This window comes from Hyaena hyaena, unplaced genomic scaffold, assembly GCF_003009895.1.
Source record: "Hyaena hyaena isolate Hyena2069 unplaced genomic scaffold, ASM300989v1 scaffold_77, whole genome shotgun sequence".
NCBI lineage: Eukaryota > Metazoa > Chordata > Mammalia > Carnivora > Hyaenidae > Hyaena > Hyaena hyaena.
In genome coordinates, this window is record NW_024080708.1 from 3768589 (window position 1) to 3783820 (window position 15232).

Sequence of the window (15232 nt, forward strand, 5' to 3'; positions counted from 1 at the left end):
TTGAAAAGGGAGCCAAAAACACTCAGTGGGGAAAAGCCAGTAAGTGGTGTTGGGTAAACTGGATAGTCACATATGGTAGAATGAAAATGGACCCCTATCTTACACTACTCACAAAAATGAACTCTAAATGGATTATGGACTTAAACATAAGATCTGAAACCATAAAATCCCTAGAAGAAAACATATGGGAAAAGCTCTTTGACATTGGTCCTGGCAACGATTTTTTGTATAGGACACCAAAAGCACAAATCAACAAGGGGAACTACATCAAACTAAAAAGCTTCTGCACAGCAAAAGAAACAATCAATACAGTGAAGAGACAACTTATAGAATGGGAAACAATATTTGCATATCAGATAAAGGATTAATATCTAAAATATATAAGAAACTCATACAATTCAGCAGTAAACAACCCACAAATAATCCAATTAAAATAGGCAGAGGAACTGAATAAATATATTTTCTGTTTTTTAAGGTTTATTTATTTTGAGAAAGAGAGAGAGAACCGCGAGGAAGAGACAGAGAACCCGAAGTGGACTCTGTGCTAATGTGGGGCTCAATCTCAGGAACCATGAGATCATGACCTAAGCCGAAGTTAGATGCTTAACCAGCTGAGCCACCCAGGCACCTCTGAATAGATCTGTTCTCAAAGGATATGTACAAATGGCCAACAGGTACATGAAAAGATGATCAACATCAGTAATCATTAGGGAAATGCAAATCAAAAACTCTAATCACTTCATACTTGTTAGAATAGCTACTATCAAAAAGACAAAAGGTAAGTGTGGGTAAGGATGTGGAGAAAAGGGATCCCAGTGCACTGCAGGTGGGAATGTTAATTGGCACAGCCACTATGAAAAACAGTTATGGAGGTTCCTCAAAAAATTAAAAGTACAAGTACCATATGATCCAGCAATTCCAGTTTGGGGTATACATCCAAAGGAAATGAAATCATAATCTTGAAGAGATATCTGTACTCCCATGTTCACTGCACATTATTCAAAATAAACAAGATATGGAAACATCCTGAATATCAGTTGACAGATGAATGGATAAAGAAAATGTGATATACACACACAGACACACACACAGACACACACACACAGGAATATTATGCAGCCATGAGAGAAGGAAATCCTGTCATTTGCAATAGCATGGATGGACCTTGAAAGCATTTGTGCTAAATGAAGTAAGACACAGAAAAACAAATACTGCATAACAAATGCTGCATGTCACTTATCTGTGTAGTCTTAAAAACTCAGAAACAGAGAGTAGATGTTGGTTGCCAGAGGCTAGGGACAGAGGATATGGGGAAATGTTTATCGAAGGGCGCAAACTCTCAGCAGTAAGATGAGTAAGTTCTGGGGATCTAACGTATGGCATGGTGTCTACAGTTAACAGTACTGTATTACATACTTCTTAAAAGTTTATATATCGTGCTATGTTCACCTGAAGCGTAGCTACCATGTGTCACCACACAATGTATTACAATATCATTGACTATGTCCTTATACTGTGCCCTTTATTCCCATGACTTATTCATTCCGTAACTGGAAACCTGGGTCTCACATTCCCTTTCATCCATTTTGCCCATCTCCCCCGCTTCTTCCCTATGGCAACCATCACTTGTTTTCTGTATTTACAGGTCTGATTCTGCTTTTTGTTTGCTTATTTGTTTTTGTAGATTCCACATGAGTGAAATAATATGGTATTTGTCTTTCTTGGTATGACTTACTTCATTTAACATAATAGCCTTTACGTCCATCCTTGTCACAAATGGCATCATATCATCCTTTTTAGAGCTGTGTAATATTCTATTTTGTTATATATACCATATCTTCCTTATCCATTTGTCTGTTAATGGACACGTAGGTTGCTTTCATATCCTGACTATTGTAAATAATGTTGCAATAAATATAAGGATGCACATCTTTTTGAATTGCTATTTTCTTTGGGTAAACACCCAGTAGTGGAATTATTAAATATACCTGAAAGTTGCTAAGAGAGTAGATCTTAAATATTCTCACCACAGACACAAAAATTTGTAATTATGTGAGGTGGATTTGCTAACTATCCTTACTGTGGTAATCATTTTGTAATATATAGGTATATCAAATCATGCTGTACACCTTAAACTTAACACAATGTTATGTGTCAAATGTATCTCAATAAATTTGGGGGGAAAAAGAATAAAAGGGAAATGCAATGTGGGATCTTGGGACAGAAAAAGGATATTAGTGGGTCAATTGGTGAAATCTGACTAAGGTGTGTCACTTAGTTAGTCACATTTTATCAGTTAACTTCCTGGTGTAAATAATTGTATATGGTAATAGAAGGTGTTAACATTTGGAGAAGTTAGGCGAAGGGTATATGGGTATTATTTGTACTATTTCTGAAACTTTTACATTCTGAGAATGTACCAAAATCAAAATTAAAAATTGAAAAACAAAACCTGTGCATGGGCCCTACCCTTCACAGATTCTGAGTTAACCATTCTGGGGTATAGCCCAGCCATCAATAATATTTAAAGTCTCTCTGAGTGATTTTTTTAAGTTTATTTATTTTGAGAGAGAGAGAGAGAGAGAACACAAAAGTGGGGAAGGACAGAGAGGGAGGGAGGGAGGGGGGGAGGGAGAGAGGGAGAGAGAGAGAGAGAGAGAGAGAGAGAGAGAGAGAGAGAATGAATCCCAACCAGGCTCCACACTGCCAGTGCAGAGCCCGACATGGGTCTCAAACCCACAGACAGTGAGATTATGACCTGAGCCATAGTCAAGAACCAGATGCTCAACTGACTGAGCCATCCAGGCAACCTCTGAGTGATTTTAATATGCAGCTAGGGTTAAGAACTAGGGCCCTTAGTGGTTCTCAAAGTGTGGTCCCTGGACCAGCAGCCTCAGTATCACCTAGAAACTTATCAAAGACAAAAATTTTCAGGCCCTAGGGGCACCTGGGTGGCTCAGTCGGTTGAACATCTGACTTCGGCTCAGGTCATGATCTCACGGTTCATGGGTTTGAGCCCCGCATCGGGCTCTGTGCTGACAGCTAGCTCAGAGCCTGGAGACTGTTTCGGATTCTGTGTCTCCCTGTCTCTCTGACTCTCCCCTGCTCACGCTGTCTGTCTGTCTGTCTGTCTCTCTCTCTCTCAGAAATAAATAAAACATTAAAAAAATTCTCAGGCCCTATTCCAAACCTACAGATGGGTGGTGACCCATCTGTTTTAACAAGCCTTCTAGATGACTTGATGCACACTTAAGTTTTAAAACCAGTTCTCTAACAGAACTTAGTGCCATGATGGGACGAATGGACATGAACTAATCAACTATATGTTTGCAAAGTTATTTAAATCAACGATCACCTCATTAATCAGTGGCTAATAGGCAAGATACCCAAACTAGTAATACATAATCATAGATAAAATTAAATCTATTCTGTCTGGTTATTCATTCAACATCTGAGTATCTACTGTGTGGCAGGCAGTTCTAGGTGCTGAGTATATGACAGTGACTTGTAAGACACTGTCTCTATGCAAACGTTTAAAAGTTTTAATACAATTCAATACAATAAAAGCAATGCCAGAAATTCTGTGGAAGCAGACAGTAGGGCCACACAGGTGAGCCAAGGGAGGCTTTTCAAAGAGGTGTAAGTTTTAAAGGAGGAACAGGAATTAGACTGGACTTCCACAATTTCTTGGCGGGGGGGAAGAAGAGTGAAAGGAATGGACAGAGAGAAAACAGTGGCTCAAACTAGGACTGTGGAATTAAGGTTGGAGATTAGGGGATGGATTACAGAAAAGGGATACTGAATCAATAAGAAAGAGGGGAGGGAAGGATCTAGGGTCTCCCTAATTTCTGGTTTGAGGCACCTGATTAGGTGTTACTACCATTTATCCAGATAAAGAATACAGGGGGAGGAATGTGGATCATCATTTCATTTGCTCATCAAATTCTCTGCAAAAACCATTCTGCTACCACCTTTCCTCACAAGAAGAACAGAGCACACAAGAGAAGCAGAATGGAAATTTTTAACAAGCCTAACAATAAACTGAATTATGCCGTACACTCTCTCTTATCATCACTGAGTTCTATTATCACACAGTTATGGAAACAAAAAAATCACCTGGGGTAAATAGACAATGATTCTCTATTATAGGCAGAATAATCCACAGATTATTAAGGTTCTTATGACTACTTTGTACTCCAGGAAATGTCTGAAGATTAGATTACAAGAAATACGAAGTGTGCATTTTGCATGATAGTACTCCTCGTGACATCTTCAGGAATGATGTCTATGGCACTGATAAGCCTACTGAGGATAAAGGTTTAAGTCACAGGAAGCTGAAACTTTCATTAGTCATCTTAACATTGTTTTCTTCTACTCTTATGCCATGATTAGGTTATTTCAAAATGAGGATTGAGAACCATCAAACCAACAAAAACCATGAAAAAGGTAGAAGTTAAATAAAGGGAAAATAATTTGTATGAAGGTCTTCTCTTTCTAAGGAAAAAAGTAACAAAACTCCCTAAAATTTCTCCACTGGCAGGACATTACCAAGTAACAATACTGATTCACATGAATTTTGAAAATAATATATTCAACTTTAGTTTCCATGGTTTGTTCATTTCATGGTAAATAATCAACAGGTGGCAGCACATATTCTTACACCGTTTCCGATCTGTGCACAAGATGGGTTCCTGCAAAGTTGGGTATAAAATCAAGCTTTTGTAAACTTAATTCTATTTTATTGTTTCAGGACCCCTTTACCTTAGTTTCTGATTGCTTTCCAATAAACAATGGCTTCTAAAGTTTGAAGTTTCTCCTCAGCCTATGTAAGTTAATAGCCAATACTTCAATGCATCAGAGAGAAGCTACCCAATACAAAAATGTGTTTAATCTGTGAATAATCCCTACTCCTGATGTATTTCATCTGTTTCAGAGACATCTGAATATCTGCTTATTGAATTAGGTAGGGGCATGTCCTATACTGCATCACTGTTACTAGAAAAAACCTGGAATGTATTTAATGAATGAAAGGAACAAACACTAAAAAGCAGGAGCACTCTGCCAGGAATATGATCCACAATGGATCATTTGTGGGGCCCTCCTTGCCCCTCAGCATGGTGCTTACTTGCTGATTGCACATGTTCTTCCAAAGGTGGCTCATCTGCTCCCTGAACGGAAGCATATCCAGACGATGCAGTCTCACTGCGATTATCCTCTTCATGAGGAGAGGCACTATTTGATATTTCATTGGATACAGGGACTTGTAAAGACACTGATCCATCTTCAACGTCCACCTTTGGAAAGCATTTGAAAAAATTAAAAGACGCTTCAGAGTACATGCTTTTCCCTGACATACCATTACAAAGTTTCTTCGTAAGTGACTTCTTAGAGCAATGCTACTTAATCTTTTAAGCCTATAATCCCTTTTGATGGTCACAAAAATCTCTTGCTGGCCCCAACCAGAGCAGGTGGAGTAACTGGGTCCAAAAGGGGGTGAAAGAAGTTATAGGCAGATTGCCTTCACATCTGATGTTCATTTGGGTGATCCCAGCACTTCAAAATATAATGGCTGGTACAAGGTAGGTACTCCAAACAAAAAAAAAACAAAACTAAACCCAGAAAATTTCTGCCCTGAGTCAAGTTCACCTCCAGCAGTTTCAAAAGGCAGTTGCTGGCAAAATTCAAATAAAGTCTGATGTTTAGTTAACAGTAATGACTCAATGTCAGTTTCTCACTTTTTACAAATGTACCACAGTAATGCAAAATGTTAACAACAGTGAAAACTGGTGAGGGGTATCTGGGAACTCTCTGTATTGTCTTTGCAACTTTTCTGTAAATCTAAAATTATTCATAAATAAAACATTTAACAACAACAACAACAACATCATCTCATGCTGTACCCTAGGGGAATTGAGAATGGGTGTCATCTATGTATCTCCTAAAGTCAAGAAACATAGATGCTCATTTAACTACAAGTTTGGTGGCTGTGCATTAATAGGAGCAAAAATTCAACATGTATCAGAAGCTAGTTGGTAGTTTATATGGTCATCACTTAAAATTCTGACCAAATAATAAAGAGGGAAGAAGAAGGAAAATGGAGGTGGTCCAAGATGGGACCTCACTGTCACTATGATGTAAATAGGTCCAATTTTTGGTATAAATCACAAGTCTAGAATACTACATAGTTAAAAATTAAGCATGTTATTTTCCTGAAGGCCCAAGTACATAAATAAGTTCCTTCATATAAATAGTTCAGCAATGTTTACCTCAATTCCCAAAGCTTTGAGTATGTCACATTTGCACATGGGGCAAGTCCTGTGTTCTAACAGCCAAGGGTCAACACATGTCTTATGGAAAATATGGCTAATGGAAGAAAAAACACATAATTTGGTTATCAGCTGTGAAATAGCAACAACACTTGGCCTAATATACTAACAGGTTACCTTATATTTTTATTTGGTTTTATAAACAGATAAATTTTTTTCTTTTAAACACACTATTACAGCATTAAAAACTATAAAGGAGCCAATGAAACAAAATTCAGAAATTTCATAATACAGTACTTTTAAATATAAAAGCCTCATTACCTTAGTTTCAAAAAAAAAAAAAAAAACCCACTGTTTTCAATAGTTATTACTTCAAAACTGGCCAGGACATTACCTGACCTAAGACTTTGTTCAGAATTTCAGATCTCTATTGTTTTGTCATTCTTTAACTATACAAATGGCACAGTCATTCTCAGTAATATAGTATAGTACAAAGTACAAGATAATGCTGATACTTTAGGCCATGTGATAAGTTCTAAGAATATCACCATTTAATAGCTAAAAGAAACAGTGTTAAGAACAGCTTACAGGAGAGGGATAAGGAAAAACTAAAGAATGAAGATTTCCAAAAAGGTGTCCATTGAGATGAATAATTTTCCCTCAATAGGACTGTTAAAATGATTTTAACTTAAATAATACAGTAAAACACAGTAAAACACACACACACACACACACACACACTATGGTTATGGTGCTGGCTAGGTTCTTAGTTTTATATGGAACTAATTTCTAAATTATACCAAATTATGGAAACTTTATATAATTAGCCTTATACTAATTTCAATGATATTAAAATATAAAGCATTCACCTATATTTAAAAGAAAAGAAACACTTTCTTTACATCAATTTGGAAACATTCAAAAGTTTCCCCCATTATAATCATTTCAATAAACCAGATATTCTTACTGATAATATAAAAAAAAATCAAACTTACTTGCAGGTTAAGATGCGCACCAAATCATTTGGTTTATATAGTTCAATACACACAGCACAACTATCTCCATCAGGGCCAATTTCCTATGAGCAAATAGTTATTGTTACTCTGATGGATAAGAAAAAATGCATTAAACTACAGAGCAGGATCAAGATCAGAATATAATGTATTTAAATTGCATAGATTTCTTCAATAAGAGATTTAAAATAATTTAGACTTAATTGGAATCTTAAAAAGGTCAAATTTAGGGGCGCCTGGGTGGCTTAGTCGGTTAAGCGTCCGACTTTCGCTTAGGTCATGATCTCGCGGTTCTTGGGTTCGAGCCCCGCGTCGGGCTCTGTGCTGACTGCCAGCTCAGAGCCTGGAGCCTGTTTCAGTCTGTGACTCCCTCTCTCTCTGACCCTCCCCTGCTCACGCTGTCTCTCTCTCTCTCTCCTAGAAATAAATAAAACATTAAAAAAAAAAAGGTCAAATTTATAGAAACAGTAGAAAAGTGGTTGCCAGGAGCTGGAGGATGGGGGAAATAGGTATTATATTCAGATATAATACAAATAAGGTCTAAGGATCTAATATAAAACCTTGTGACTACTGATGATAACACTCTTATACAATTGAAATTTAAAAATAATTTAGACTTAAAAAAGGTAAGAAAGTAGAGTCGACCAAAAGAGGAATCATACAAAGCGGAACGGGTAGATTGATTTGAACAAATGAATGCTGTTAATTGGTATTAGGATACAAATGCCATTTGTACAAGTTTTAAAGCTATGTTTTCCCATTTCAGAAAAATTAAGGTATAATTCACACGTAGCAAAATTCATGGTTTTTAGTGCACAGTATTGCAAGTGTGGACAAATATGCAGTCACTTAATCCTCACCACAATCAACATATAGGATACTTCTATGACCCGAACAAATTCCTCTATACCTCTTTGTAATTACCTACTTTTACCCCCAGTGTCTGGCAACCACACGGATCTGTTTTCAGTTCCCATACTTTTTGCTTTTCTTGAATGCTATTAAGAATCATGTCTTATACTGCCTTTGAGTTTGGCTTCTTTCACTCAACACAATACATTTAAGACTCATGTATGTTATTGTGTGTATCAATAGGGTCCTACCCTCCCCCCACATCCTTTTTTATTGCTAAGTAGTATTCCACGATATGGATGTGCCACAGTTTGTTTACCCATTTACCATCTGAAAGACATTTGAGTTCTTTCCAGTTTCTGGTAATTATGAGTAAAGCTGCCATGAACAATTGTGTAAGTTTTTATTTGAACATGGTTTATTTTTTCCCTCTAGGTTAACTATCTAGCAGTGAGATTGCTGGATTCTTCAGAAAGGGTTATTTTTTACTTCATAAAGAACTGCCAAATTGTTTTCCAGACTGGCTATACATTGTATTCTTATCAGCAAATCTGTAAGAGTTCAGTTGTTCCACAACTGGCCAGCTCTTGATTATTGTCAGGTGCACTAGTTTTAGCCATTTTAATGAATGTGCTGTGGTATCTCATTATGGTTTTAACTTGTATTTCCCTAATGACTAATGATATTGAGCAACTTTTCATGTGCTTTTTTGCCATCCATATATTTTCTCTGGTAAATGTCTGTGATTTGCCCATTTTTCACTATGCTGTTTGTTTTCTTACTACTGACCTTTGAGAGTTCTTTATATGTTCTAGATACAGTCCCTTATCAGACATGTACTTTGCAAATATTTTGTCCTAGTCTGTGGCTTGTAGGTCCATTCTCGTAGCAATGTCAAAGAACAAAAGAAGTTCCTTATTTTGACAAAGTCAAATTTATTTTCTTTACTGGACTTGTTTTTGCTGTCTTATCTAAGTAATATGTGCCTAACCCAAGTCTTGAAGATATTTTTCTCCAAGTTTTCGTCTAAGAATTTCATGGTTCTAGGTTTTATATTTAAGTCTGTGATCCATTTTGACTTAAATTTTACAGACAATATGAAGTTTGGATTAAGGTTCATGGTTTTTGCATAAAGATACCTAATCACTGCATATGGAGAGCCAACAATTGACTACTCTTTTTTCATTGAAGTGCCTTTATACCTTTTTTGAAAGTCAACTGACCACATATGTGTGGGTCTGTTCCTAGACTCTCTTCTGTTCCCCTGATCTAAAGGTCTATCCTCTATCCAATACCACACTATATTGACTACTGTTATCTTTCATGTAATTCTGCAAATTAGGGAAATGTGAGTCATCCAAATTTGTTCTTCATTATAAAGACTGTTTTGGTTATTCTAGTTCTTTTCTTTTTCCATATAAAGAACATCAACTTTGTCAATAGATACAAATGATTCCACTAGGATTTTGGTTGGAAGTGCACTGAATCTATAGTTTGGGGCGATTTGACATCTTAACAACAGTGAAATTTTTGATCCATGAATGTGGATCTCCATTTGTTTTGGTCTCCTTTGATTTCTTTCATGGTGTTTTGCAGTTGTCAGCATAGACTGTGAATGTATCTTGCAAGATTTATACCTAATTATTTAATGGTCTCAGTGATATTATAAATGGTAATTTTTATTTCAATAAGTTCTATAGCTATTTTTATAGTTATATTTAATATATGTTTTACACACCAATGGCAATTTTAAGTGTCCTAAATCTAAAACTGTTCAAGTAAAGTTGTACTGAGGAATTGTATTAGTTTCCTGTTTTTGCTGTAAAAAAAACTATCGTAACTTAGTGGCTTAAAATAATACAAATTTATTCTTTTATTGTTCTGGAAATCAGAAGTCTAAGAGTCAATGTTTTGGCAGTACTATGTACCTTCTGGAGGCTTCAGGGGGAGAATCCATTTCCTCACCTTTTCTAGCTTCTAGAGGCTGGCTATATTCCTTGGCTCATGGCCCCTTTCTGGCATCACTATAACCTTCTTGCTTCCACAGTCACATATTCTACTGTACTGCAGTCCAATCTCTTGTTTCCTTCCTCTTATAACACTCTGATTATATTCAGAAGCTACCTGGATAATCCAGGATAATCTCCCTATCTCAAGATACTTAACTCAATTGTATCTGCAAAATCCTTTCTGCCATATTAAGTAATATTTATAGGTCCCAAGGATTAAAACCTAAATATCTATGGAGGCCACTGGCCATCATTCAGCCTACTTCCAGTATCAAGTAGATTCAAAAAGTCAATAAGATTTATAAATTCCAATGAAAAGCATACTTTGGAAGAACATTTAGTTTTAACAATAACTTGGCAGAATTGCTTTAAAACAAACAGGATTTAAGAGTCATAAATGCACCTTGTCTCCTTGTTTCAGTGTACGCAGTTGAAGCCTTCCAATAGCTTTTTTAGCATCTGCCTTTAATTGTCTCTGCAATATAAAGAGTGGTATTAGAAAAAATATTTTTAAAAGAAATATGAAAAAGGTAGAGAGGATTAATACATATTTATCAGGTACAAGTTAATTATAAATGAATTTCTAGCAATAATTTAATTAACCATAATAAAAGTCCCATTTATCTGTTATCAGGCAGAATTTTCAAATTGCTGAAACTTTTCACTTATGTTTCCATACATTCTTAAATAGCATTTTTGGGTTACAATGACAAAGCTACTATTGCAAATGGATTCAGATGTATGAATTTCCAAAGCACTTTTCCTATTTTCAATCTTAGAGTATCTTAAAATGCATCTTTTCCCATTTCTTTTTTGAATTATATCTTATTTGGTAGAAAGTACACATCATTTGTATTCAAATGGACCTAGATTCAAAATATGACTTTGTCACTTACTAAATGAATAATCCTGGACAGGTAATTAAATCTTTGAGCTTGTTTAAGCACCTGTAACATGAAAATAATACCAGTCCATACACTGTGACTTCATATTAGGGGGGAAATTACTGATTGTAACCACTACTGCCTTATAAGGATGGTGGAGTCTGAGAGCAGTAGTAAGCCTTCCTTGTTTCACTGAACATATATGTATATGGGTCTAGATAGGAGAAAGCAAGCCCAAGACTCATTCAGGAAATAAGGTCTAAAATATGCATAATCAGATCAGAAATGAAGTTGGGGGATTCAAGATGGTGGCATAGGAAGATCCTGAATTCACCTCCGCCCACAGACACAACAAATTAGTTGTACAGCATATGGAATAATTTCCTCTGAAAAACAGCTGAAAACTGGATAAATAGAACCTCCACAACAAAGGACAAAAAAGTAGCATCAAAAATGGGTAAGAGAGGCAGAGACATAGTCTTACTAAAAACAGACAAAACACACCCCAGATACAGTGATCCAAAATTGAGAGGAATCTCAAAAATATGGAACTTTTACCTAAGAAGCAAGGGATCTGTGCTTCACATAGGTATCCCAGCCTCTAGATCTTGCATAAGCAAGACAAGCCCCCCAAATACCTGGCTTTGAAAACCAAGAGGGATTAGTTTCAGGAAAACCACTAAAATAGGGAACAGAGAGTACTCTCTCAAAGGGCTCAATGCATAGACTCACTTACCATATGACCCAGTGTAAAAATACCAGCTTTAAGTGTATGCCCGAGAGCCAGAAACTTGTTGGGACTCTGAGGAAGGAGGCACTGGCAAGTGCCATTTTTGATAACTCACTCTAACTTGCTGATGCTGGTACTGGCAGTGACATTTTGGAACTCCTCCTCTAGCCTATTGGTGCTAGAGGGTATATCTCACCGAGAGCCCTGCCCACCCCCATGACAGAGCTGTGGCCCCACCAAAGCAAGCAGTAACGCACAGCTCGCACAGGGGTTGTCCCTTGAGAGCCTGGCCCAGGTGGCCAGGAGGATAGCGCTGCTGAGCTCTATAGGGCATCTCCTACACAAGGTCACTCTTTCAAAGCTGGAAAAGGTAGCTGATTTGCTTAATACAGAGAAATAAATACATAACATCAGGCAAAATGAGAGGAATACGTTCCAAATGAAATAACAAGGTCCAGGAACCCCAGAGAGTTCCAAATAAGATAGATGCAAAGAGATACACACCAAAACAAAACAAAACAAAAGAACAAAAAACCACTATAATTAAAATGGTAAAGGTTAAAGAGAGAATCTTAAAAGATGCAAGAGAAAAGCCAACTTGCTACCTACAGGAGAAGCCCCATAAGTCTATGAGCAGATTTTTCACCAGAAACTGCAGGCCAGAAGGTAGTGGTAGGATGCATTTAAGTACTGGAAGTAAAAAAAAAAAAAAAAAAAAAAAAAAAAGTTCCAAACAAGAATTCTCTACCCAGCCAAGGTTATCATTCAGATATGAAGAGGAGATTAAGAGTGTCCCAGATAAGGAAAAATGGAACAAGTTTGTCAACCATTAAATCAGCCTTACAAGAAATGCTATAAAGGGATTACTTTAAGCTGGAAACACATGGCAGTAATCAATAACAAGAAAATTTACAAAAGTAAAAATCTCTCTAGAAAAGGTAAGTTTATGGTAAAGAGAGTAGATTAATCACGTATAAAGCAAGTGTAAGATTAAAATACAATAGTAGTAAATTTAAGACTCTAGTAATTATTTAAGGGTTGCATAAGATAAAAAGATGTAGAATGTGACATCAAAGACATAAAATGAGGGGGGGAGCTAAAAATGTGCAGTTTGAATGTGTTCAAATTTAAGTTCCTATCGACTTAAAACCTATCATTATATACAAATTATGTTATGTGTAAGCATCATGGTAACCATAAGGCAAAAACTTTAGTAAATACACAAAATAAGAAAGAAACATTGGGGCACCTGGGTGGCTCAATCAGTTAACTGTCTGACTCTTGATTTTGGCTCAGGGAATGATTTCATGGTTTGTGAGACCAAGCCCTGTGTCCAGCTCTGTGCTGACAGTGTGGAGCCTGCTAGGAATTCTCTCTCTCTCATTCTCTCTGCCCCGTCCCCATTTGTGCTCTTCCCTTCTCAAAATAAATAAATAAATAAATATTTTTTTAAAAGAAAACAATTTAAATATAACACTAAAGAAAGCCCTCAAACCACAAGGGAAGAAAAAGAGAAGAAGAAAGAAAGAGAAGAAAACTATAAAAAAGCCAGAAAATAAGTAACAAAATGTCAGTAAGTCAATATCTATCAATAATTACTTCAAATGTAAAAAGGACTAGATTCTACAATCAAAAGGTACAGAGTGGGAGAGTAGATTAAAAAAAAGACCCAATTTTATGCTACCTATAAGAGACTCATGTCAGAAGTAAAGACACACAGAGACTGAAGGCGAAGGGACAGAGAACGATACTCCATGCAAATGGAAATGAAAAGAAAGATGGTGTAGCTATACTCATACCAGACAAAACAGACTTTAAAACAAAGATTTTAATAAATGACAAAGAAGGGCATTACATAATGATACAAGGGGCAATCCAGCTAGAAAATATAACATTTATAAATATATATATGCACCCATCACAGGAGCACCAGCATATATAAAACAAGTATTAACTGACCTAAAAGGAGAAACTGATAGCAATACAACAATATTAGGGTAATTTAACACTCCATTTACATCACTGTATAGATCATCCAGATAGAAAATCAACATAGTCAAAGGAAACAATCAATGAAACTAATAGGCAACCGATGGAATGGGAAAAGATAGTTGCAAATGACATATCAGATAAAGGGCTGGTATCCAAAATCTATAAGGAATTCGCCAAACTCCATACCTGGAAATCAAATAATCCAGTGAAGGAATGGGCAGAAGACATGAGCAAACACTTCTCCCAAGAGGACAGCCATATGGCCAACAGACACATGAAACGATGCTCAGCGTCCCTCCTCATCAGGGAAATAGAAATCAAAACCACACTGAGATACCACCTCGTGCCGGTCAGAGTGGCGAAAATGAACACATCAGGAGACTATAGATGCTGGCGGGGATGTGGAGAAACAGGCACCCTCTTACACTGTTGGTGGGAATGTAAACTGGTGCAGTCGCTCTGGAGAACAGTGTGGAGGTTCCTCAAAAAGTTAACAATAGAACTCCCTTATGACCCAGCAATAGCACTGTTAGGAATTTACCCAAGGGATACAGGAGTGCTGATACATAGGGGCACATGTACCCCAATGTTCATAGCAGCACTATCAACAATAGCTAAAACATGGAAAGAGCCTAAGTGTCCATCAACGGACGAATGGATCAAGAAGATGTGGTTTATCTATACAATGGGATACTACATGGCGATGAGAAAGAATGAAATCTGGCCATGGGTATCAACGTGGATGGAACTTGAGGGTGTTATGCTGAGCGAAATAAGTCAGGCAGGGAAGGACAGATACTATATGTTTGCAAATATAGGAGGCTTAGGAGGAATTTAATGGAGGACCATAGGGAAGGAGAAGGGGAAAAATAAGGGGGAGAGGGAGGGAGGCAAATCATGAGAGACTCTCGAATGCTGAGAACTGAGGGCTGATGGGGGTGTGGGAGAGAAGAAGGGGGATGATATGCATGGAGGAGGGCACTTGGGATGAGCACTGGGTGTTGTATGGAAACCAACATGACAATAAACTATGAAAGAAAAAAATTCTGCATATAACAATAAAAAAAAAGAAAATCAATATAGTAATATCAGCCTTAAACAACACGTCAGACCAGATGGGCTCAATAAATATATACAGAACATTCCATGCCAAAGCAGAATATAAATTCTTCTCAAGGGCACATGAAACATTATCCAGGATAAATTACATGTTATGTCACAAAATAAGTCTAAAATTCAAGGAGATTGAACTCATATCAATCATCTTTTCCAACTGTGATGGTATAAAACTAGAAATCCATTAAAGAGAAGTGGAAAAAAACACAAAAATGCAGAAATGAAACATGCTACTAAACAACCAAAGAGTTGCTAAAAAAAAAAAAAAAAAAAAAAGAAGGAAAAGAATACCCAGAGACAAATGAAAACATAAATACAACATGCCAAAACCTATGTGATGCAACAAAAGCAGTTCTAAGAGGGAAATTCA

At 36.7% G+C, this 15232-nt stretch overlaps 1 protein-coding gene across 2 annotated transcripts in view; it reads right to left on the reverse strand.

The window, feature by feature from the left end:
* RNF128 (ring finger protein 128) overlaps positions 1-15232 on the reverse strand; it is a 102167-nt gene that overhangs the window by 4123 nt on the left and 82812 nt on the right. For both annotated transcript variants that reach the window (XM_039233535.1, XM_039233534.1), the window contains exons 3-6: positions 10544-10615; positions 7262-7344; positions 6267-6363; positions 5126-5294 (exon numbers count right to left, since the gene is read on the reverse strand). In XM_039233535.1, the coding sequence (XP_039089466.1) occupies positions 5126-5294; positions 6267-6363; positions 7262-7344; positions 10544-10615 (421 nt within the window). The remainder of the gene's footprint in view (positions 1-5125; positions 5295-6266; positions 6364-7261; positions 7345-10543; positions 10616-15232) is intronic.